This window comes from Ovis aries, chromosome 3 (genome assembly GCF_016772045.2).
Source record: "Ovis aries strain OAR_USU_Benz2616 breed Rambouillet chromosome 3, ARS-UI_Ramb_v3.0, whole genome shotgun sequence".
Lineage (NCBI taxonomy): Eukaryota > Metazoa > Chordata > Mammalia > Artiodactyla > Bovidae > Ovis > Ovis aries.
This window is the reverse complement of record NC_056056.1, coordinates 49,919-74,863: the sequence shown is the minus strand read 5'-3', so window position 1 is coordinate 74,863 and position 24,945 is coordinate 49,919. Positions and strand designations below refer to the sequence as shown.

The window sequence follows — 24,945 nt, the reverse complement described above, 5'->3', positions numbered from 1 at the left end:
AGCTTCCTGCCCTGCCCCTGAAAAAAGCCTCTCTTTGGTTCCAGGTGCTGAAGTACATGGACTACATCTTCACAGGCGTCTTCACCTTTGAGATGGTGATAAAGGTGAGACGTGTGGTTGCCTTGGTGACTGCAGGGCTTTGCTCATCCCCCCTCGTGACTGAGATGAAGGCATGTGGCGAGTGTGCCCTGGGCGTGCACACGTGTGTGGGTGATGAGCCCACCTGCAGAGGCTGTGTTTTGTGGAGACACAAGGTCACATTTGCTAAGGATTCCCCACAGTGTTATATCAGCCTCAGGAGAGCTCGTGAGCGCTGGGCCTGGTCTCCACTACCTGCTGGCAGAGACCCTTCTCTCTGAGGCAGGCAGGCTTCCCCCTCCTGTGTGGCACGAGCCCGGGTCGTGCGGGGTTGTCTCAGCAGAGAGGGAGGCCGGGACCTCAGCTAGAGGAAGGAGAGTGGGGACAAGACGCTGGCCTCAAGGCTCAAAGATTGCAGCGGGTGGGCGGAGAGGACTCCCTGGTGCTTGACTGCAGATGAAGCACGACCGTCCTGTGCGGCCCTGGTCCTTCTCTCGGTGTTGCCGAGGGCCTGTGCGGGTCCCCACAGGTGCAGCTCGAGGAGGGAGGGGGTCTTGCGTGGTGGCTCAGGGTCTTGCGTGGTGGCTTCTGTGCATGCTCACTCCACTTCTGTTGTGAATTCCTGGGGGAGGTGTTACTGCATTTTACAAACAAGGACACTGAGGCCCAGAAACAGTAAGATGCCTCCAGAAGTCACTGCTGCAGAAGGGCAGCTCCTCAGCACCTCCTCCTTGCCCAGTGGGGCCGACCCTCCGAGGGTCTGCAGGTGGTGAGCTCCGGGCAGGCGTGGCTGCAGCCCAGTGAGGGGGAGACTCACTCAGGCACCAGAGGAGCTGGAGGCCTGGCAGGATCTCATCCAGTCTTGGCCATGCGGAGTCACTGGGGTCGAGGGCGTGGAGATCCAGATGCCTGCTGAGGCTTCAAGAGGCCATCAATTGAGCCATGTCAGTACCCTGACGGGATGGGACCTGAGCCGTGACCCCTCCCCTGACGGGACGGGACCTGAGCCGCGGCTCCTCACCGTGACAGGCGCGCCTGGGACTGTGACCCCTCCCCGGGTAGGGGATGGAACATGAGATGGCCTCCTTCCTCTCGCCGCAGGTCTCTGGGCTCTGGCTCTGCCTTTCTTTTCCGAAATATTCTGTCCCTTAAAGTGTGTTGTTCCCCTAAAGATGATCGACTTGGGACTGCTGCTGCACCCTGGCGCCTACTTCCGGGATCTGTGGAACATCCTGGACTTCATTGTGGTCAGTGGGGCCCTGGTGGCGTTTGCCTTCTCGTAAGTACCTGGGTCTGCTCTGCCTTGCTGGACTGCACCCCCAGAGCCGGGATGAGTGTGGGGAGGCAGGGAGGGCCCCGCCCGCTTGGGGCCGCCTGTGGGAGGCTGGGAGGGCCTCAGGCTTGCCATCCCTGACACACCCTGTGGTTCTGAAGTTGGACAGGCAGGCCCTGCCTTAAGGTGTCTGCCTCTTGCGTCCTGCAGAAGACTCCTGGTGCCCTGAGGAGGCCGCACTAGCTGGTCAGCCAGTGCAAGTGGGCGCAGCTGGGCATCTCCCGTAGTGGGGGGCTCCTCTGTTTTCTGTAGCTCCTAGTGAGCGACACTCAGCCCTGTTGTGGCTGGGCCTAGATTAGCTCCCTCAGACCCTGCACGGTGGTGAGTGGGGGCTTGGGTGGAGCGGGGGGCAGATTCTGGGGAGGTGGTTGCTTACCTAGACGAAGACGTAAGTAAGCTCCTCGATGGACAGCTACCCTGAGGGCTGGGTCGTCTCTGAGCCCACGGGGAGACCGCCTCACTGACTCTCTTCTCTTTGTCTCCTGTTGCTGGACTCTCGGTAGGAGCTTCATGGGGTAATGCCTTCCCTCTGTCCCCTCACACTGCCCCACATCACAGCACGCTGCGACCCCATGTGGGCCGCTCCATCGCCATGCCTCCCCCTGCTCACTTCCGCCACCGTCTGGGCTGCATGCTGCCAGGAGCCATGTCCCCGGCCACATGTCCCCACCTCACCCCTGGGGGCTGGGTTGGGGGCTGGGGCTGGGCATGGCCCCCCCTTGGTGAGCAGGGCATCCTGACTGAGTGCTGGAGGCTGGGCACCTGGGTCTGGAGGGCAGTGCCCACTCTGGGTGGGAGCTGTGTGACCCCAGCTGCCAGGATGTTGGATGTCCTGAGACACTTTCCCACTTGTCTCCTCTGGAAACAGGGCTTTCTTTGCTCTTTCCTTTCCACGCTTCCCTGAAATGCCCAGCATCTCTGACCCTCATTGTTATAGAACAAAATCCAGCTGAGTGACTCTGAAGGTCTGATTGGGTTTATTCAGTGATTTGTGGAACAGGCAGCATCCCATCTAGTAGTTAGGTAGGCTGTGCATGATGGGAGCTGTGTCGGACGGAAGGCCTCTGTAGACAGGGGGCCAGACAAGGTTTAACCAGAGGAAAGAAAGGAGTGCTTCAGGCAGCGTTACCTTGATGGTGCTCACCAGGCGATTCCAGAAATTTCATTCCTGGGAAAGGTTAAAGAAAGTGAAAGTGAAGTCGCTCAGTCGTGTCTAGCTCTTTGCGACCCCATGGACTGTAGCCTACCAGGCTTCTCTGTCCATGGGATTTTCCAGGCAAGAGTGCTGGAGTGGGGTGCCATTTCCTCCTCCAGGGAAAGGTGAGACTGCAGTTGAGTCCTGTCTGCTCTCCTGGGGCAGGTAGTTCCACTTCGGCCCTGTGTCTTTTTATGCTCCCTTCTTCTCCTTCACTTTCCTCCTCCTCCTTTCTCTCTCTCACCCTCCTCTTTTTTTTTTTGTTTAAACAGTTCTCCCCTTCTGATCAAACTGTCAACCCAACTGAGAGATGTGATAAAAATTTTAGGTGTGTCAACTGTGCTGACTTAAAAAAAAAAGGACAATGTGAGAGTTGCAAGTTAAGTTTTATTTGGGGCAAAATGAGGACTATGTCGTGGGAGATAGCATTTCAGGTAGCTCTGAGAAACTGCTCCAAAGAAGTAGGGGAAAGGCCAGTAAATGTGTGATTTCGGCGAAGGGGAGCGCGTGCAATCAAGCGCATACGTTTTGCAGAAGGTTCTGCTGGTGGTGAGGAGCAGCCGTCGCCACGGAGGGTTTCAGTGCTTGTCTAGATATGAGGAGGTGCAAGAATTGGGCTCATAAAATCGACTCCTGGAAACATCTGCCTGAAGAGCTGTTCTGCCAGTTTTTCCTGGAGCGCCGAGGGCCTCCTTTGTGCTCTCTACCTGGAATTCCTTTCAGGCAGATGTTGAAAGTCAGCAGCTGCAGCAGCTCATGATTTAACCATTGCAGAGGCAGATGACAAGTGCCAGTTTGTAGCTGACATCTGAAAAAAAGTTTACAACCTATAAGTTGAGAGTTACCCTGTATTTGGCTGACAAAACTGAGGACTTATGCCTGGGACACAACATCTCAGATAACTCTGAGAGACTGTACCGAAGAGGCAAGGGGGGAGCCTGAGCCGCGATATGTAGGAGTTTCTGCAACAGAGACCTGGGAGTCAGAACATCGAGAGATTACTGCTGATCGAAGAAAGCCAGGCTTCTTAAGGAACTTAGTATTTCCTGTATGTGGGAAATAGAAGGGTCCGGGCTCACTGGGTGACGTGCACCTCAGCTATCTGGGGCCAGCGTCCTGCGCTTCTCCTCCTGAGTCTCCTCGGGGTGTCCCATTGAGGGGGGCTGGCTCACTGCTAGATGGGGAGCATCCTGACTCCATCCCAAATTCCGCAAGGGCTCACTGTCAGCTGTAATGTGATGGCTTAACGGGGTTCACTGATACGGCAGGCAGCACTTTATATTCACAGGTGTTGGCACCATGCTCAGCTCCCATTGTGTAGCTTTTGCAGCTTTGATTTTAGACACGGTCTCCACAGGGCGTGATGTATTTGCTTAACCCTTATGACATTCACACAGATCACAGTTTTAGGGTTATAATCTTCATGTTGGTCATTTTCTTTGCTGCTTTTCTGACATTCCAGTCAGAATGGAGACCACTTACTTAGTGGCTGTCAGCTACAAACATGTATTTAAAATTTTTGAGAGAATATGACAGACATATTAGGGGCATTATAAACAGGATAATTCCTAATGTTTGAAGTGCATTTTGGAGTGATGGTCCCCAGGTCATGGTCCCCTAATCAAAGAAAGATGCCATGAAGAAGTCACAGATTTGAGCCAAGTAGCTGGCTCCATGATCTGATGTAACTGATTTCCAACCTCCCAGAAGTGTTAATCCAGGTACCATAGGTGGTGCTGGCCAAAGCATAGACAGCTTATTGCTCCGCTAAAGATAACCGAAGGCTATTCTGTTATTAGGACCAACCTTGGCCGGAGTCTGAGGCTGTCTCCTGGGAAGCTGATGTCTTAGCAGGGGACTCTGCAGTGTCTTCAAGAGTTAAGGGAAGGTTCTGGTCATATCTTGTGCATATTTGCTCCTAACCAAGTGATGGGCTTATTCACAGGGTTTACTGTGTTTACCCACTTGAGGCAGGGGTCACTTAGGTTTTTTAATGTATTTGGAAAGAGAATCTCCTCTCGTGAAATAAGGAGTCTCCCTAAATGTCTTGCAAAGACAGGTACTGCTGTGGGGTTTCCTAGCGAGTGGAAATAAATCAGATCTACCCAGTTGGGATAGATTGGAATCAGCCCTTGGCAGAGCAACAGAAATGAGGCAGCCCCAGCCTTGGCACTGGGGATCTGGGATTGGTCCAGCACAAGCCTGCTGAAACCAGCAGGGCCTGGCCTGCTGGACACTGTCACAGGGGTCCTCTGAGGCCTGCTGCCCATCTCTGCTCCAGGAATTGAGGAACCAGTGTAGGGGATCAGACTAGAGAGGGGGGTGCTGGGGCTTCTTCAGGTCTGAAATATTTATTCAGGGTTCAAGTCCCTGAGGTTCACTGCCATCAGGGTAGCGAGGAAGACCTGGTGCGGTTTCTTCCAAGGAGATTTTGGGGCAGTCTTTGTTCTGATTGATTTCTAATTAGAGGGGTGGAAGAAAACTTGAAACATGAGTTTGTTAAGTCAGAGCCAGATATTTGAGGAAATGAAGAATTCAGGATCCAGACAAGTTTGTAGGTATATAGCAAACCCTCAAAAACAAGTATTAGGACTAGAATCTAATATCTATGGAGGGGCAAACATTTTTTCTCTCTACAATACTCCCTTTTTTTAAAAAAAAAACAAAGATAATCACAGTAAAAGTAATTTGTTTGTATTAAACTTGGCCTGATTATTTATATAAGTGCTGCAAGAAGAGTGACTGATCATTGAAGTTCTTTTTAAGACTGCTTTGTTGCTGCTAATTTTCATAAGGAGTTTCAGACTGAACTCTCAAAAGCTTTCAAAGCCAGGAAACCAAGCCAAGGACATGGCCATCAGATTTTACCTGCAGCCCCTTGTCAGTCAAAGCCTTGGTCAAATGGCCAGTGTTTCCAATTGTGTCCTGTAGAAGGAGAATAGGTTCTTATTGAACTTATGCAGATAAATATATTGTCATGGAAGTAAGAATTCTCACTGAAATACTCTGAATTCTGAAGGAATCAGGGAGAAAAAGTAAATGTTTTATCTCTGTTCACAAAGGTATATCTTACCAAATTGTTGATAGCTTAGGGGACAAGATTTCTTCACATCTGGAAGAACATTAATGAACCAGCAATACTTTAGACACCTAACCCTAACAATCATAGTCACCCTACATACCACTTTCACAGTATTGTGGAAGTCTCCCCACCAGTGTCTCTGTGTAACTGGAGTCATGTTAAATGCCCTGTGGTGGATGAAAGGTCAGTGGGGTTTGCTGTGGAGCCAGGAAGAACCAGGCAGCCACCTGCTAGTCTGCTTCAGTGCTCCTGAGGCCGGAGCAGACGCTGCCGTGTTGCAGGAGCAGACGCTGCCGTGTTGCAGGAGCAGATGCTGCCGTGTTGCCAGGGCAGATGGCTGGCAGTGGAGAGGGGGCCCCGCCCACGTTTGCCGCAGCCTTGATAGGTCCTGCTGCTGTTGCCTTTGCATGGCAGTCAGCCGGGCGCTTCCTGACATCAGGCGCAGTCCTGGTGGTGTGAACCCTTCCTCCCTCCACCAGCAGGGAAAGGCAGGCAGGCCAGCCCTTCCAGAAGACTCCATGGTGATGGGCATGGGTCTGCACTGCTCATAGACTTGCACGTGCTGCCTGGGCTGGGGCTGCCGTTCTGGAGCCCACCTACCTTTACTCCCACTGGGGCCTTGGCATGGTGTTTGGAGGAGTCTGGTGTGGGGTGGGTGGGAGTGCTGAATGATGGGATCTGGGGTGATGAGCTCTTCCTGCCCAGAAGCTCAGTTCTCCCTGGATACCAGGTGCCACTGGCCTGGCCCCAGGCCTTGTCCCCTCAGGCAGCCTGTTGGGGGAGATGCACTGGCCTGAGGCGTCTTCAGGACCAAGGCTACCCTGTCCCCAGTCCTCTGGGCACAGGTGTGCACCCTACCTGTCTACATGGGTGGCTTCTCCCTTCTAGAGGCTCCAAAGGGAAAGACATCAGCACCATCAAGTCCCTGAGGGTCCTGCGTGTGCTGAGGCCACTCAAGACCATCAAGCGGCTGCCCAAGCTCAAAGTGAGAGTCTGGCGTGGGGCCTGGAGGGGGTGGGGGCTGTGTGTGTGCGTGTGTGCCTATGTGTGTACACGTTTGTAGGTGGACTTCGCGTGTGTGTACGTGTGTGTGCACACGTATGTGCAGGAATGCATTGCGGGGTGCACATGTGTATCTTGCCTGGCCCCCTGCAGCGTCCCGTGTTGGGTGGGGATGAGCATAGCTGAGGGGAGGCCCCCACGAGGGAGGCCCTCTGTTGTGTGCATGGGATGGGTTCTCAGCTCTGTGACCATGTCCGAGGGGCTCCTCTGCACGTCTTGTGAGGCTGTTCCTCCACTCAGGGGCACCCACACGGCCGAGTGTTCCCTCAGCAGCTGTGGTGCAGGGGTCAGGGCCACAGGGTCAGGGTCACAGAGCAGGGGTTGGGGAATATGGCTTTAGAATTGTGCTGCAGTCTGACTGTTGCTGAGCTTGTGCTTAAACTCACTTAGTCCTCCAAGACCGTACAGTAACATGTTAGGAGAACCTTTGACCTGCAGGCCGTGGAGACACTAAGTGATGTGAGGTTCTGGGGGGTGGTTTGCTTAGAGCCCATGTTGAAGGGGCAGCTCAAGGGTGCCTGAGGCACCAGGGCCAGGGCTGCCACGGCAGCTGCCCACGTGTGGAGTGTGCCCCGCAGGGCCTCGAGAGCCGGTTGCGGATCTGCCTCTGTGCACAGCCAGCAACAAGCAGACCAGGGCGGCAGGGAGCGGCTCACTGGAGAGCAGGGGGCCTGGGCTGTGGGGGCAGCTGGGAGTCCCCTCTGGTCCACGCACGCGCCCCGAGCCCTGCCCTGAGCTGGCCTCATGTCGCCGGTTGTCTGCCCCATCCCGAATGCACTGCCCTCAGCTTGGCCCTGTGCCTCCCCTCCATGCTGGCCCGAGGCCTGGCTGAGGGGCCTAACGCTGGCCTCAGCCCCAGGCTCTCCGTGGTGTCAGGCCCCTGCCCACACCGCCTCTTCCAGCACCTCCTGCCCGCCCGTCCGGTCCAAGAGGGCCCTCCTGGCCCCCGGTGCAGACCCTGCCGGGCCCCGGGCTGGCCCCGGCCCTCACAGCGCTGCCCCTCCCCAGGCTGTGTTCGACTGCGTGGTGAACTCCCTGAGGAACGTCCTCAACATCCTGATCGTCTACGTGCTCTTCATGTTCATATTTGCTGTCATCGCGGTGCAGCTCTTCAAGGGGAAGTTTTTCTACTGCACCGACGAGTCCAAGGAGCTGGAGCGGGACTGCAGGTGAGCCGGGCCCCTCCGCGGCCCCGGGGCCGTGCCTGGGCCCTCCCTGCCTGCACACCTCAGGGAGCTCAGTGCGGCCTCTGCTGGACGCTGTGTCAACCCTCGAGATCCAGGCTGGGCCCTAAGGTTGGGGGCCGCCCCAGGGCTGAAACCACTTCCTCATCTCTGGGGCCTCGCGCCCCAGCTGAGCAGACAAGAGGAGTGCCCTTAGGGAGGGGCGGGGGGAAGGCTGGTGCCTGGTGCGCACTGCTCTGGGCTTTGCGCGCAAAGGGAACCGGGTGCTCTGTGTGGCCCGCCGCGCCCGACTCCTGCCGCCGCGGCTGGCAAGGCCTCTGCCGCCGCGGCCCCGGTGGGCTCCCTCCCCTGACGTTGGATGGCGTCCCTTCTGTCGTCGGACCTCGCTGAGTGCGTCCGCCTGCCTGTTGGTGGGCACGTGGGTCGTCCCCACGCTTGGGCTGCTCTGGACGCTGCTGCTCTGAGACTGTGTGCGGCTGCTTCTGTGCGCAGGTGCTCTCGCCTCTCTCGAGGATGAGCCTGGAGGTGGGGTTGCTGGGCTGCGTGGTCATTCTCTTTGTCAGTTTCAGGAGCTGCCACACTGTTTCCTACCAACAGTGTCTGAGAGTTCTGATTTCTTCACGGGCTTGCCAGCGTTGTTATTTTCCTTTTAAGAAGTGTAATTGTAGCCACTTTAGTGGGGATAAAGTGGTGTCTCATTGTGGTTTGGTTTGCATTTCCTTGATGATTCGTGATGTGGAGCCTCTTTTCCTGTGCCTATTGATAATTTGATGTCTTCTTTGCAAAAATATCCATTCAGGTCTTTTATCCATTTTTAAAATTGAAATGTTCATCCATTTTATAACTGATTGTAATAGCTGTTAGTATAGTGCTGATAGAAAGCCCCTTATCAGACAGATGGTTTTCTGTCTTTAGTGCCATTTTGAGTGCTGATGATTTCCTTTGAAAAACAGAGCTTTCCATTTTGACGAAGTCCAATTTATCTATTTTTTCTGTGGCCCCCTATATTTCCTTCTAAGCGTCTTATAGAGTTACTGCTTACATTTAGGGCTTTGGTCCATTTTGAGTTAGTTTGTACACATGGGGTGAGATGGGGGTTCGCATCCGTATTCTTGCCTGTAGATACCCAGTGGTTTCAGCACCGTCTGATGAAGAGACCAGTCTTTCTCCCCTGAACGGACGACCCTTTTCAAAGGTCCGTTGACTGGAGGAGACGCGGGGGTTTGCTTAGACCCTTTGTCTTTGACCTCTGTCTCCCTCTGCATTCCCACCCCTAGGGGCCAGTATTTGGACTACGAGAAGGAGGAGGTGGAAGCTCAGCCGCGGCAGTGGAAGAAATACGACTTCCACTATGACAACGTGCTCTGGGCCCTGCTGACTCTGTTCACTGTGTCCACCGGCGAAGGATGGCCCATGTGAGTGCTGCCTGGCTCCTCACGGCTGCTCAGGCGAGAGAGAGGGGCAGCTGGGGTGGGGAGCTCAGACTCTGCACCTGTCACTAAGCAGATACGCCCTAGGCTCTGTGCTCACTGGTGAGAGGAGGCCCTCCCTCTGGGAGTGGGCAGCCTGGAGGAGGCGGAGAGTAAGCCCAGAGCACAGTATCATGAGCTCCTAACAATCCTCGCTCGGTGGCGGGGCACCGGAGGGAAGAGGAGCTGGCTGCTGGCCTCGTTAAGGGGAGCCTGAGGGATGCGTGTGTTCAGTGCCACCCTGGATGGCAGGGGCTTCCTTTAGGGCTGAGAGGGCCACCCCTCAGAAGGTAGGAGCGATGCTCTGCCAGGAGACTCTGCTGAACCCGTGGCTTCCTGACCACAGGTGAAGCAGGGTATGGGTAGGTGACCTGGTGTGGGATGGGAGAGAGCTGGGCAGCACAGGACTGCGGGGCCTCTCCCGCTTCTCCTTGTAGGGATGGGACCTCAGGCAGCCAAGGCCTCCTCCTGGAGGTCCCCAGCAGCCCTGAGTACAAGCCCTTTGTCGGGGGCAGCCCGCTGCTGGGAGACACGGCTCTCCTGGGGAGCAGGCCTGGCCGTGCCTGGCTCCGCCCCCGGCTCAGCCACGGGAGCCCCCTGCGGCGCGGGTCCCGTCTTTCCGGGGCCACGCGCTCCTGGCCCCCCTGACGCTCGGTGTCGGCTCTCGGCCAGGGTGCTGAAGCACTCGGTGGACGCCACCTACGAGGAGCAGGGCCCGAGCCCCGGCTTCCGCATGGAGCTGTCCATCTTCTACGTGGTCTACTTCGTGGTCTTCCCCTTCTTCTTTGTGAACATCTTTGTGGCCTTGATCATCATCACCTTCCAGGAGCAGGGGGACAGAGTCATGTCTGAGTGCAGCTTGGAGAAGAACGAGGTGGGACTCCCTGCGTCTCCATCTCCAGGCAGCTCCCTGGTGGGCAGTGTGGCCAGGGCCCTTGGGCCTCCCTTCCGTGTGGGGACCGCTGGCCAGCATGGGCTGGGGCGCTGCCTGGAGAAGGCCTTCTCTCACCGGGGCTCTGTGTGCGGCTGGGGGAGGGCGTGTGCGGGGGCCTCAGGGCGTCCAAGCCCTCACCTCGCCCTTCTCCCGCGCAGAGGGCGTGCATCGACTTCGCCATCAGTGCCAGACCGCTGACGCGGCACATGCCTCAGAACAGGCAGTCGTTCCAGTACAAGACGTGGACGTTCGTGGTCTCGCCGCCCTTCGAGTACTTCATCATGGCCATGATAGCCCTCAACACGGTGGTGCTGATGATGAAGGTGCGTGGGCTGCGCGGTGGGCTGGGGGCGCCCGTGGACACGGGCTCGACTCCAGCCGCGTGGAGGGCCCGCTCCTCCTGGGGCGCGGGCAGCGGTGATGCCGCCCTGAGCGCCGGTCAGCTTGGGCTGCCTGTGCAGCCCTGACTCCCTGGTTGTCCGTGGGCTGAGAGCGTAAGAAGGTTCTGGAAGACACGGGGGAACAGGGAGGGGTGTCCCAGCGCGGCAGGTGTGTCTGCCCACTGTGCTCTGACAGGAGGTCTTCAGGAGCCCCGTGGGGTGTGTCGGGGCAGCGGGTCCACGGCCAACAGCACCTTTCCCTTGGCAGTTCTACGACGCGCCCTACGAGTACGAGCTGATGCTGAAGTGTCTGAACATCGTGTTCACGTCCATGTTCTCCATGGAGTGTGTGCTCAAGATCATCGCCTTTGGAGTGCTGGTGTGTGCCTTAGCCCCTCCTGGCCTTTCGGTGTCTGGGTTCTGGCCTGCCCTCTGTAGGGAACCTTTGGGTGTTCATTGTTTGGAGCTGGGATTCCCTGAACCCCCAGAGCACATATGACCCTGAAGGGGCCCCAGGGAAACGATTGCCGGGTTCTGCCCCCCCTCTGCCCCCACCCTGTTCCTGGAGGGGAGGGGGTGTGTGGCCTTGTGCTCCGCCCACCTGCCCACGAAGGAGCCCATGTATCCTCTGCTACCGTCCTGACGAGAGGCCACCTCCTACAGCTTGTCTGCAGAGCCTCCCCACCCCCGCCAGCCCAGCACTAACTGCCCTTCTTTCTCTCCAGAACTATTTCAGAGACGCCTGGAATGTCTTTGACTTTGTCACTGTGTTGGGAAGTATTACTGATATTTTAGTAACAGAGATTGCGGTGAGTAGCTCTCCTGCCCCTGCAGGCCCTGCGTGGTCTCCCCACTGTGCCTCCAGGCCTGGGGGTTAGCTCCTCCTCAGAGGATGCTTCCCCACGAAGCTCCTCCCGAGAGGCGAGTTTGGGGGCTGGGTGTCCTGTAGGCAAATGCTTTATCTTGGGTAAGAAATTGGTTCCCAGAAGGTCTTCCAGGCTGATGGCCTGAGAATCACCTGGGAGTGTAAGTGACCGGGAAGATAAGGATCTTGTAATTTCATATGCATCTAATCCGTATGCACCTGACAACTGGTTCCCAAAAAATACAACTAAAGCCGATAAGGATTTGGAGCACTTTGAAATATCAGGCTTGTTTCACATACGGGCGTGTGTGAGCATGCACACATGCTGAAGATTCTAGCTCTTACTAAAATATGTGGATTATATCTGAAAACTGAGGGCTAGAGCATGAACATGTCTCAACAAATTTGAAATAATCTGAGTCATAAAGCGGTTTTCTTTAAGCACAACAGATTGATAGAATCAAAGACAAAAACATCTATATCAGTGTTTCTTAAGTGAATGCCCTAGGAACAGACAGTGAGGTGAGGGTCCTTGTAAAAGTTATGTTTTGGGACGTGTTCCGAGACAGAACCGTGGGGGAGAGCTTTGAGGAGGTGGGTGGGGAGAGAAGAACCAGAGGGGCTGAGGTTCCAGCTCCATGTTAGGTGAGCTGGATCGTTCCCTAGAGGCTCTGGAGACAGAGTGGGTCACAGCTCAGAGCTACAGAGTTCTGTGCCCACCAGGCCTCGGCTCAAGGCTTGCCTGGGGTGTGGATTCCCAGGTACCCGAGTGCCCTGAGGCAGGTAAAGCAGGCTCCCGCCGCCTGTGCTGCTGGGCCTAAGGGCCACGTGCAGGGCGGGGGCGTCTGCTTGCAGCCCTGGCCCCACCCGGCTCTGCCCACACTCCACGTCGGGTCCTGTCTCTGGCTTCAGGTGGCGCTGGTCGTGACCTCAGGGAGGAGGGAGTTGATGGGAGAAGGAACAGGGTGCCTACGGTTGCCATGGGGACCCACGTCATCGTGGGGTCTTTGCTGTGGCCAGCCCTCTGCTGCTCCGGTTGGTGGTCGCACCAGGTGAGCCAGCCTTCGCGCTGTCCCGCCAGGGCCCTGCTCGCTGTGCCTGTGGTGGCTCTGGCTGCCACGATGCTTCAGGCACAGTTCAGACTGGTCCCAGAGACTTCTAGAAAGGCCCCCGGGAGCCCCCTGATTTCCAGACAGACTTCTCCCTGCCCCGTGCAAGGGCAGCTCTGCCCCTTGCACCTTGGCTGTGAGGAGCCCAGAGTCGCAGGAGCCTTGGTGGCCTCCTGGGTCCCGTGGAGGAGGCTGTCCCCGCCTGTTCGAGTCAGGGCCCCTAGATGTGCCTCACCTGAGTTTGTGGGATGGTGGCGCAAAGCCCCCCTGGGCTCCTGTGGGTGACAGGGGCCGCCTCTGCTTTGGTTCCTTGTTTCCTAAGTCCATGCATTTTTTCGGGTGGGTCCGCGGTATATCTATCGGCCATCCGTTCGTCTTGAAGGACAGCCCCACCATCCCAGTGTCTTTTCTGTGCCTGCAAGAGGCTGTCCCAGCATTCCACCTGGCCGGCACCTGAGTGATGTGGAGGCTGCCGTGCTAGCAGGTCCTGGGCCTCGCGCCCTGTTGGCGCTCCTTTCTCCTCTGAGCGGATGTCCTGTGGAGTCTCGTTCTGGTGCGTCTCTGACGCTAGTGCATCAGCCAAGGCGGGCCTGGCCCGGGGTGCGAGTGGTCCCTGTTGACACCCGTCACTGCTGTTTCCAGGTGAAAGTTTCCCGCCAAGTGACTGCTGGCAGCACCAAGTTCAGCTCTCCTCAGGGGCCTGGAGGTGGCCTCTGCTTGTAACGGGCAGGTGTTCAGTAGCGGCCGTGGCTGTATTAGCTTTGCTAAGGAGGAGCCTGGCTGTTGGGCCCAGGCACAGCCTTCCCCCGAGCTGTCTCAGTCCCTGCCTTTGTGGGTCTGCCGTGCGAGTGGGGGCTGGTGGCGGGCCCTGCTGACACCTGTTGGCCACCGCATCCAAGGCGCACGGGGTTTAGCGCCTCTGTGGCTGGGGGTGCCGGGGTGGCTGTTGGCACATGACACGTAGTGTCCATTCCCAGGTCCAGCCGGGGCCTCTGCCCCAAACCTTGTTCCCTCCAGAGGCCTGAGCAAGCTGGAGTCCTTGCCTCATCACAGACACCTCCTTCCCACACATACACACACACCCACACCCACACACCACGCACACACCACGCACACACACACCACGCACACACACCACGCACACACGCACACACCACGCATGCACACACCATGCACACACACACCACACACACACATGCACACACCACGCACGCACACACCATGCACACACACACCATGCACACACATACCATGCACACACATGCACACACGCACACACCATGCACGCACACACCATGCACACACACACACGCGCACACGCGCACACACACGCACACACCATGCACACACGCACACCACGCACACACACACACCACGCACACACACACACCACGCGCACACACACGCACACACCACGCACACACACACACGCACACACCATGCACACACACACACCACACACGCACACACCATGCACACACCACGCACGCACACACGCACGCACCACGCACGCACACACCATGCACACACACATGCACACGCACACGCACACACCACACACACACGCACCACGCACACACACACCACACACACACGCACACACACACGCACACACACGCACACACGCACACCACGCACACACACCACGCATGCACACACTATGCACACACCATGCACACACGCACACGCACACACTCACACGCACACACACACCACGCACACACGCACACACACACCACGCACACACCACGCACACACGCACACACCACGCACGCACACACCACGCACACACACACAGGCACACACACACGCACACACGCACACACCACGCACGCATACACCATGCACGCCGTGGTAGACTGGGCACACCACTCAGAGCTCTGCCTCACACTGTCTCTTGGGGGGCCCTGCCTGGGGCTCTGCTGAGGTATGTACTGGTATATCAAGCCAGTCCTTCCATAACCAGGTTTTGCATGTTACTGCCCAGTTTTAGTGACCATCCCACGACGTGCTGGGAAAGGGTGCCCTGAGAAGAGACGTGTGTGACAGAGGCGGGAGGCTGGGCTGGGCCTTCCTGTCACGCGACTGTGGCCTCTAGACTTGCACCCGTGTGGCCCCGGATGTGGCGTGTTCACTGTGCCCTGGGCGGTTGCTGGGCCTGCAGCACGTGGCTCTTGAGGGCAACTTTGGTGCCATAGATACGGCGTCTCATGGTCAGACAGTCTCTGCAGGGCCTTGTAGCCAGGCGTGACGTCTCTGCAGATGACGTGGATCTTTGCTCCAGGAGCCTCGGTGACTGCATTGACTTTCATGTGGGGGCTCCGAGGGCCTCACAACAGGTGTTTATCTACCACAGATATCCCTAGCACCACGGGGCCTGCTGGGGCTTGTGGCCTGAGTGGCAGGCTCGCGACACTGCAGTGTGGGCCTGCTAGAGAGCCTCCCCTTGCTCTGAGACCCAGGAGCTTTGAGTCACCTGATAAATGGGAAACAGCAGTCTTTCTTCAATGGTGCGTGCTATCTCCCAGACCCACAGAAGTCTTCCAAGAGTTGGAGGTGTGAGGTCCAGCCTTGGGGTCCATGTTCGGTCACGGTTCACACCACTGGGTTATAACAGTCTTGTCACTAAATTTCCCCCTAAAACATGGGGAAAGACCATTTTAATCCTAAATATGTTCTAGAGAGCAGAAGAGGGAACATTTCCTAACTAGCTGTGTGAGGCTACATCATGCAATGCCTTGAATCTTGACATCAGAAACTTTAAAAAGAGGGTGAGAAAGGAAGATCATAGTCCATCCTCACTAACAGATGCAGAGTTCAAAACAGCATGTAGGCAAGCCAGACCCCGCAGTGTCCAGGGGGAGTGCAATCAGGGTTATCCCGGGAACACCAGGTTCCACAGCAGAAAGTCTGTGACTGTAATTTACATGAACAGGTCAAAGGACTCTGTTAATAAGCTGGTCACAGTATGCAGAAAAGATTCTCAATAAATTTCAGATTTTATTCATGATGAAAATTGTTAGCATGTGTTAACTTGATGAAGAGCATTCACCAAAACGTCCTATGCAAGTATCTACGGTGGTGAAATTTGGAAAGAATTCCCTTTAAAATCAGAAAAGGACAGTGATGTCTGTGACCACTACTTCTTTCCAGCACTGACCAGCACGCCAACAGTCCAGTAAGCTGGGTGTCAGCTCGTAAGAACGGATTTCTGTCTGTTTTGCTCGTTGCTGACTCCAGTGCTTAAAATAGTGCCTGACAGTTGGCAGGTATTCATAGATACTTGCCGAATGAATAAGACAGAAAAAATAAAGTGAATGTTTAAGTTTCAGAAGAGGACTAAGTAAACTGCCATCAATCAAAGATGGCATACCGTCTGTGGATGAAATCTAGGATAATCTAAAACTAACTACGCGTGAGATTGCTCAAGAGAGCGTATTGCATTTCGTTACAACGTCAGCACTCCCGACGCTAAACCCAACAAGGTGTGTGTGCAGGATCTCTTTATGCAGAATTATCGAACTTTACTGACAGGTGTTAAAGAAGGCCTGAATAGATGGAGCCGTACGTCATGTTAATAAGAAGTGTCAATGTCATAGAGATGACAGTTTTCCCCAGTTGATCTACAGATTCAATGCAATTTCAATAAAAATACCAATTATTTTGCTTTTCCTTTTGTTTGTCTCTTTTTATGCAATTTGGCAAGTTGTTTTTAACATTTATAAGAAAAAGAAAGGCTCACAAATGGCCAAGATACTTGAGAAGAAGGTGCTGCTGGGGGGCTGTGGTGGGGAGGCTGCTCCTGACAGTGAGCAGACATCCTGGAAAGTTGTAGCAATTAAAACAGTGTGGTGTTGGCATAGGAATAGCTCAAGAGCCTGGACACAGACTCAGTTGTGTTTGGAAACTTGGTGTGTGACTCCCTGTGGGCATAACTGATGAACAACACAGGGGAAAAGAGAGATTGGATCTTGGTTCATACCATTCACAAAAATACGCAAATGGACGAAAAAACGCAAATGTAAGAGACAAGACTTTAAGAGTCTTAGAGGGAGATGCAAGAGGTTATCTCTAAGACCTTGAGATGGGGATGATTGTTAAGCAAAATATATGCAAAGTACCAGCCGTAACTGGAAAAAATTGTATAGAATGGCGGTTCTGTTTCTCAAAAGGAGGAATGCCAGTCCATGAGCAGGGAGAGCATAGTCACATCACATCTTTCATGCGTGTGTGTTGAGATCTTCGTGCGGCGCCTGTCGTGTGCTCAGCACTGTCCTGAGTGCTGGGGCAGATGAAACTCCTGTTTCATCCTAGTGGGCAGGACACACGGTGTCAGTGACTGGGGGGGAGACAGAGCAGAGGGCGTGAGGACTGGGTGCTTGTGTGTCGCTGAGGCGCGGCTCCAGGCAGCAAGCTGGGCTCACGAGAAAGCAGAGCCGATCCGAGCTGGGGGCAGCAGAGGCCCCCTCAGGGCTGAGGGGCGGGGCAAGGGGGCTGCACAGGGAAGGCTGTGCAGTCAGTAGAGCTTGGCTTTTCCTCTGAGTGAGACGGGAGGACTTGGAGGGTTTTGTGGGGAGCCACACGATCTGGCCTTAAGGCCACAGCCCTGGCGGCTCTGTCGAGAGGTGTGTGCAGGTGCGCGCGGAGGCTGTTTTAGCTGGGTTGCCCTAGAAACAGACCTGAGACAAGGGTGTGGTTCGAGTTGCTATCTGGAAGCGAGTGGGAAGGAAGGTGGGCAGCTCGTGGAAGGTGCTGGCAGGTTAGCTGCTGTTCTATCCCTGGGCATCCCCACCAGGCATTGTCTGCCACAGGTAGAGGGGCCAAAGAATCACTCTATATTGGGCTTCCCCGGTGGCTCAGTGGTAACGAATCTACCTCCCAGTGAAGGAGGCCCGGGTTCAATCCCAGGAAGATTCCCTGGAGAAGAAAATGGCAACCAACTCCAGTATTCTTGCCTAGAAAGTCCCATGGACAGAAGAGCCCGGCAGGCTGCTGTCCATGGTGTGGCAAAGAGTTGGATATGACTTAGTGATTGAATAACAACTCATCATTTATTGATGTTAGGCCTGGGAAAGCTTTCAGGAACAAAGATATCAGCTCTGACAACTGGATATTGGGCCGTGGAAGATGTGTCTGTGGCCCAGCATTACTGCCATGAGCCAAGAGTGGAGCTGGGGGGCTGGGGAGCAGTGAGACATGGTCAAGTTCTGGGTGTAAGTTCAAGGTAGAGCTGTAGATGAGTCAGATGGGAGTGTGAGGGATGAAGCAAGGATGGCATCAGAATTTTTATCTGAGCGCTTGGAGAAGTGGTCGGTCTTTCATTGAAAAGGGAGAAAATGGTGAGGAACAGGTTTTCTGAGGACGGTCTGGCTGCACTTTATCCATGTTAGAGTTCAGTCCGGCTGCCCTCCCTGGAGTCGTCCATGGGCAGCTAGAGGAGACGCGGGCCAATAGTGTAAGCCTGGGAATTGTGAGCCTGTGAGGTGGGATGGTATGAGATCCACGGGAGCAAAGAGTGTGAGACACTCACACAGTGGCCAGGGCTGGAGGGCAGAGGCCTTGCAGACTCCGGTGGAGGCTAGTGTCCAGAGTGTGCAAGGCCCTTCTGTGAGCCGAAGGTACAGATGGGCATCTTACAGAACAGAAGACATAAATGGCCGTGGAAAGATGCTCACCCTTATTTGTAATCAAAGAAATACAAAGTGAAATGGCACCGAGATGCCATTTCACACCTACTGGTTTGTCAAACAGAACTTCCGATGTTGCCAGCGGTGGGTGAGGATGTGGACGCTGCTGCTGGGTGTCTGGGAAGGTCGGGCATGTCTGTAGCTACACCCTCCGGGGTGCAGGTGTGCAGGGTGCCTGAGCGGATGCGCCTGGAGACGGTTTTACTCTGATGCTCAAGGCAGTGTCTGCAGCAGCGGTAGCAGCAGAAGTGGTGTGCTGACGCAGTGGGTGACGTCCTCATCGAGAGGGTGCCCCTCAAATCGGTGTTTGCTCAGGACACCCTCATCAAGAGGGTGCCTCTCAAATTGGTGTTTGCTCAGGACGCCCTCATCGAGAGGGTGCCTCTCAAATTGGTGTTTGCTCAGGACGCCCTCATCGAGAGGGTGCCCCTCAAATCGGTGTTTGCTCAGGGCCAGAGCCTAAGCTCGCCTGAGCCCGAGAGGCTACATACAGTCTAATCCCATCACAGAGTTAGGGAAAGACAAGTATAGCACATTTTAAGAGTTTGGGCTAAAACAGTAAAGAAAAGCAATTATTAACAACAGTTAAGCGTAGTTACTACATCTGGTGGAGGAGGGCCTGGCAACCCACTCCAGTATTCCGGCCTGGAGAATCCCCAGGGACAGAGGAGGCTGGTGGGCTACAATCCCCGGGGATCACGGAGCCAGACACGGCTGAGTGACTAAGCACAACCGCGTCTGGGGAAGAGAGAGACAGGAAGGGCTTTCAGAGTAACGGGGACGTTCTAGTTCTTGAGCTGGACGATGAATATATGGATGACTTATTACCTTTATTTAAAACGCGTGTGTGTATGTATATAATTATACATATTCTTTTGTTTACATGAGGTGTTTCATGGTTTTGAGAAGTTAATGATTCAGGCTGAAAGCTGAGAGCTGCCATTTTAACATAAGAATCAAGGTTGTTTTGCCAGCCGTTGGCCTTGCAGTACGGTCTGGTTGCCACCCGTCCACTGTGTGTGGGCTTCCCACTCAGAAACGGTTCCCCCGTGTGGTTTTTGACGGGCGCTCTGCTTCCCTGGACACAGGAATCTTTATTCTCCTGGAAAAAAGGATCCAAACACTGGGCTTCCAGCTGCAAGGGCACAGCCCCGGGGCTTGGGTGCGTGTGTGCCTCGTCAGCAGTGGGTGGTGGCTCAGGCGGCTAGTGTTACAGACGTGCTGTCTCCCAGGGATGCCTCTCCAGAGAGAGGCCCTGCAGCTGCTGGACACTTGAGGGGCAGCTTGCAGATGTTCGAGACCCTCCAGGGCAGCCTCCCTCAATCCTGCACACTCAGCAGGTCTGGTAGGAGTGCTCAGAATCCGCCTGGTCTCAAAGCTCAGCTGTCCAGCTGCTGCTGATTTCCGAGGGCCGTCTTCTTGCTGTTCTGCCTGGAGGCGGAAAGATGAAAGCAAGCCGCCCTGTGGATTTCTGTGTTGTTTTCCTTTCTCCATTTGTAGTCACTTCATTTGTTACTTTGTGGACGCACTTTTTTTTCCTGAGGCAAAAATATGAGTGTCAGTTGCCGCCCCCGACTTAAAGCCACAGAGAACAACAGCCTTGATAACCAGGGCCGCATAGAGAGAGTGCTCCAGACCAGCGTGAAACTGACATTGATTTCTTTGCCTGGAATAAAAAAATAAGTGTCTGTGAGTCATCTTTGGATTTGCATTACAAACAAATGCAAATGACGCCTCTGTCTGCGTAACCTACAGATTTCAAACGTGTTTTGATTTGGTTCATTTTAAGCAAAATATGCAGTTTACCAAAATCCTAAAATTTTCCAGTGAAGTATTCAGAGTTTGAGTTTTCGCTTGTGTTGATGACTCATGTTCTCTTTTGTTTTCTGTTTTTGTTCTTGATTTACCCTAACCTACCTGCTGACTCACGCCACCCAACCAACATACAATGCGAAAACCATGTCTCCGTCTGTATGTTGCGCGCCTGCTGCTCAAACATCCCAATTTGTAAATAACACGCAAATATCCATCCATGAAAACATCACGTATAGGAAACGGTTGGTTTCGTGACTTATACAGTTCTTGAAGCTCTCTGTTTGCTTGCACTGCTGTCCTTTTCCTCTGCTTCCTGTCACCCTCACCACCGCCTTCCTGTGCTCAGAGCCCAGCTGTACCCGCCCCCTCTGGCCTCTAGCGCGCTCTCCCTGGCTCCTGGGTCCAGCAGGGCCTTCTGAGGGCCCTCAGGGGCCACTTGATCACAGGAACTGGCCTTGGGCCAAGGGAGGAGATAGGGGCTTCTGAGTGGGAGGCAGGTAAGTGTCGAGACGGAGTCAGAGCTGGGGGCTTGCTGGATGAGAGGGTGGACCTGCTCCCCGTAAAGTCCATGGTTTCTGCCGCATAGCCATCTCCCTTCTGTCTACCTCTGTTGGCCAGCAGACCAGGTGGGCTTGGGTCCACCTCTGACGAGGTCTCCTGTTGGGTCCTTCCTGGACAGACCTTCCGTGGAGGCCTGGCTAGGGGGCACGAGCCTTGGGGGATTGTCCTGACTGAGTAGGAAGAGGGCCTTTGCCCCAGGAGGCAGCGGAGAGCTGGGCCTCCATCCAGCACAGTGGATTCCTGTGTGCCCTGGTCAGCAAGCTTGTGTGGAGCCCGTGCAAGTGGTGTGGACAGCGCCTCCTTCCGGTCTCAGGAAAATCTGAGGGAGCGTGGGGATGCTGGAGCCGAGGCCTTGGCTGGAAGGTCATGCAGAGAGCAGATATTTTAGATTCCTGAACAGAAAGTGAGCGTGGTGAAGCAGTTCACAATCGGAGCAGAAAAGCTTGGGTTTTGAGAAAAAGACTTTTAAGCCGCAGAAGTGCCAGGCTGCATCTTTAGCACGGGCTCTGCTGGTGTCGTCAGGCCCTGGCTGAGTGGAGCAGGCCCCTCGGGCTTACTCCTTTTCTCTCTGTCTCTCCTGTCTTCCCCATCATCAGTCCCCTCGAGAACGAAGCTGAGTAGGAAAGCAGCTTGTTCCCCGTGCGGCTGCACCTCCTCCCCAGCACATGTGGGGCCCCTGGCACGTGCGCACAGCCTGAGGGGGAGCCCCTTGTTCTGCTGTGAGTCTGCCCAGACGCAGTGAGGTGCTTGGACACAGGAGGTGAGGGCCTTGGCCCGGGCCCCACTTGTCTCTGTGGCTCCCGTCTCAGTTTTCTCGATGATTCCTCACCCCCAGGCGTGACGTCTAACACCGCCATCGTGGGGAGGAGGAAGCAGGCCCTCAGGGGAGCTGGGGCCCAGTGTCCCCCTCAGTGGAAAGCAGCTGCTGCGTTGAGGGGTGCAGCATTGGCCTTTCCCGCTCAGAGGCAGCGGTGATGAGGGGGGCCTGACGTGAAAGCAGGGGTGTCTACTCCAGGGTACAGCGGAAACCGTGGACTCTGGGGGATGGGGAAGGCTGTGTCCACCTCCAGGGGGTTGGCGGAGGCCAGGGGTGACCGTGCTCAGCCATGGGGAGGCCGCCGTGTGCTCGCTGCCCCCGCTGCCCAGCATGCGGCCCGCTTGGTGGTGTCTGGCGGCCCGTGCTCTGGGTGCAGCCGTGCCGCGCTCAGGCCATCACACTGCTTGCGGCATCTGTAGCTGCCTCACCACGCTCCTCCATGGCTCTCCAGGGCTGTCTGTCTGTTGGCAACCCCACCTTCTCTGAGGTGCCCACTGGAGCCCCAAGGAGAAAGTCTGGGAGGATGGGTGGCACCTGGGTGTCAATGAGAATTCTTATGTGGCTGAGCTCTGTGTCCAGGGACTTGAATGGACAGCACCTTCCTCTGTCTGCTCTGGTATCCGTCCCTTCTTTATTACCCAGAAGACTATTTCCTCCCAGTATTTTCAGGGAATCATCTTGTCGTGCCGATTGCCTGAGCAAAGTGCTTTTGTCCTGGCCCCTCCAGAGCCACGTGCGCAGGTGGTTTCAAAGTGAAGAAGCCTGAGGAGGCAGCCCCTCGCCCTTGCTGTGCCTCACTGTCTTGTACAGAGGGCTCCCTGACACTGTAAACAGTCCCCCTTCCAACCTCCTGAGAGCGCTGGCTCACCTGAGAGTCCTCAAGGCCCAGGGGACTCAGATAGAGAGTGTGGGTGTATCTCATCTACCCTGTCTGCCCTGAGGGTCTCTTTCCCCAGCACAAGCTAGTGAGGGAGCTGCAGGCAGATGAGAACACCCTCCAGGATCACGTCCTGAGGTCCACTCTGCCTTCTTGCTGATCTGGGCCACAGTCAGCCCTTCTGTGCCTGCGAACTGCCCTGTCCCCCTGTGGCATTGCCTAAAACTCGGCACCACCCCTGAGAATAGCTTATGTCCCTCACCAGCAGACAGTCCAGAGTCCCGGGTGGAAGTAAAGAAGCCAGCCCCGGAGATGAGGCAAGCAAGGGGTGGAGTGAGGCCTGTCCCCTGACGGATGCCTCGTCCCAGCCAAGATCAGATGGGCAGCCCTGGAGTAGGCCGCCGCCCCTCCTAGGCCCTGGCACCTCCCGCATGTGCTCGCCGTTGCTGCTGCCTCATCCAACACCTGCTCTCTTTTCTGTGTCTGACCACTGAATCTGGCAACACAATGTGTCTAGCCTGAGCTGCTTGCATATTTTAAAACAGCAAAGTGTGAGGAAGCTGCTCTCAGGCTGCGTGAGGGTGGGCAGAAGAGGGCACCTGGTCTCTAAGCAGGCAGGGCAGGAAGCCCCCCGTGCCCCTGAGCACCCCTTTCTACTCAGGGACACTGCCCAGAGCCGGGCCCCCTGAAAGGAATGTGCCAGGGATTCAGGTGCCCTTGGGCCAGGGTGGAAGCGTTACTCCCGGGTCGTCTGTGGAGTCCAGAGATTATCAGTTTGCTTTGTGCTTGACTTCAGACCCTCTGGATGAGGGCCTGCTGCGAGACATCTTGGGTTCTCTGGAGCAGAGTCCGGTCTGGGGGCTACGGAGGGGGCCTCTCGGGTGGCAGCAGCAGGGCTGCCTCCACCTACACGTGCTGCCAGCGCTTGTCTGCAGGTCCCTGCCTGGCCCCAGAGGACGTGTCCGCCCCTCTGCTGGGCCCCGGGTGGCAGGGCCTTGCTGGCGTGTGGGAGACAAGGGCATGGCCACCGAGTCTGAGGAGGGGCAGCCCGCCCAGTCCCTGGGCTGCTCAGCCGTGTCCTGCAAGAAGCGGTCAGCGTCGGAGGCCTGGCTGCGGGCGGCCTCCCGTCCCACCTGGCAGCAGGGAGCTGCTTCGCAGGACTTCTCTGTCCCTCCCTGTGGAGGGAATGTCTGATTTGCTGCATGAGAAGTTGTTTGCAATGACAAGCTTTCCCTCTGGAAGATTTTCTGGTGGCTGATTGCTGCTTAGACTGTGGAGCAGTCTCTCTCTTCACCTGCTTTTCTTCGGGGCACAGTGACTCGGGGAGGTGGGTGGGGAGCAGCCTCCCTGTGCCTGTGGGAGGCTGGCTTCTGAAGGTCAGAGTGCAACCTCTTTTCCCTGCAGAACAACTTCATCAACCTCAGCTTCCTCCGCCTCTTCCGGGCCGCCCGGCTCATCAAGCTGCTCCGCCAAGGCTACACCATCCGCATCCTGCTCTGGACCTTCGTCCAGTCCTTCAAGGTGAGGCTGGGCATGGCCAGGGGGCCTGACCCCTCCCGCGTTGTGCCGGTGGGGAGCTTCCGCCCCACCGCCCAAGCACGCTCCTTGGGAAGAGCAGGGCGGGTGTGGCCCCCCGCGGTTCCTGTGACAGTCTGTAAGGAGGCTTCCAGTTTTACAGAGAGTGTCTTGTTTACGCTCACAAAGGGCTGAAGTGGCTTTCACGACTTGATTTGTAAATGAAGACGATGGGCACTTGGTGAAGGGGCTTGATGGTCAGTGGGGCTGGGTCTGTAGTCAGCCGAGGCTGGTGCCGCCCGGAGGCCCAGCCAGCGTCCGCTCTCCAGGTGTGGTGCAGGCAGGGGCCGGGTGGCTCCCCGGGTGCTGAGCCGCCCTCCCTGTGTCTCTGCAGGCCCTGCCCTACGTGTGCCTGCTCATCGCCATGCTGTTCTTCATCTATGCCATCATCGGCATGCAGGTGGGTGTGTGCAGGGCCACCGCGTGACAGCAGGGGCCGGTTGGCGCTTAGCAGTGTTTCTGTGAGCCAGGGGCCAGTCTAAGCACTTTGTGAACTTAATTCTTAGGAAGACTATTCTGTGGCTGAGGCCAGGCATTGCCACCCTCTGTGGACAGATGCGCAGCCCTGCTCTTGTGTGGAATCCTGCTGGTCTGTGTCAGGGCACCGGTGGGCACGGTTGCTTGGGTGCTGGGCCCGCACAGTGTGGAGTGTTTGAGCACATCCGCATGGCCCAGGTGGCCTGCGCCGCAGCAGCTGGTCATGCCTTTTGCCCAGGAGCACTTCTGAAGGATGTAGGGATGGGAGGTGGTCTCAAATGTTAATTTGTGGTGGGAGGAGGCAGTGTCTTAAAGGTTAGCTGAAAGCCGATTTTTAAACTCTATTTTCGGAGATTGAAAGTTCTCTTGCTTGAAATTTACTGAGATCCGATATTATTTAAAACAAATACATGTTTTTCTTGCTTTGGTCTATGGGCATACAAAA

The 24,945-nt window shown here is 55.8% G+C and overlaps 1 protein-coding gene across 1 annotated transcript in view; it reads left to right on the top strand.

Moving 5' to 3' along the window:
• Positions 1-24,945, top strand: part of CACNA1B (calcium voltage-gated channel subunit alpha1 B) — a 210,466-nt gene that overhangs the window by 156,007 nt on the left and 29,514 nt on the right. The window contains exons 23-33 of the mRNA XM_042245300.2: positions 45-104; positions 1,251-1,357; positions 6,577-6,673; positions 7,759-7,919; positions 9,212-9,349; positions 10,076-10,277; positions 10,496-10,660; positions 10,986-11,096; positions 11,443-11,526; positions 23,853-23,969; positions 24,358-24,423. Of these exons, the coding sequence (XP_042101234.1) occupies positions 45-104; positions 1,251-1,357; positions 6,577-6,673; positions 7,759-7,919; positions 9,212-9,349; positions 10,076-10,277; positions 10,496-10,660; positions 10,986-11,096; positions 11,443-11,526; positions 23,853-23,969; positions 24,358-24,423 (1,308 nt within the window). The remainder of the gene's footprint in view (positions 1-44; positions 105-1,250; positions 1,358-6,576; positions 6,674-7,758; positions 7,920-9,211; positions 9,350-10,075; positions 10,278-10,495; positions 10,661-10,985; positions 11,097-11,442; positions 11,527-23,852; positions 23,970-24,357; positions 24,424-24,945) is intronic.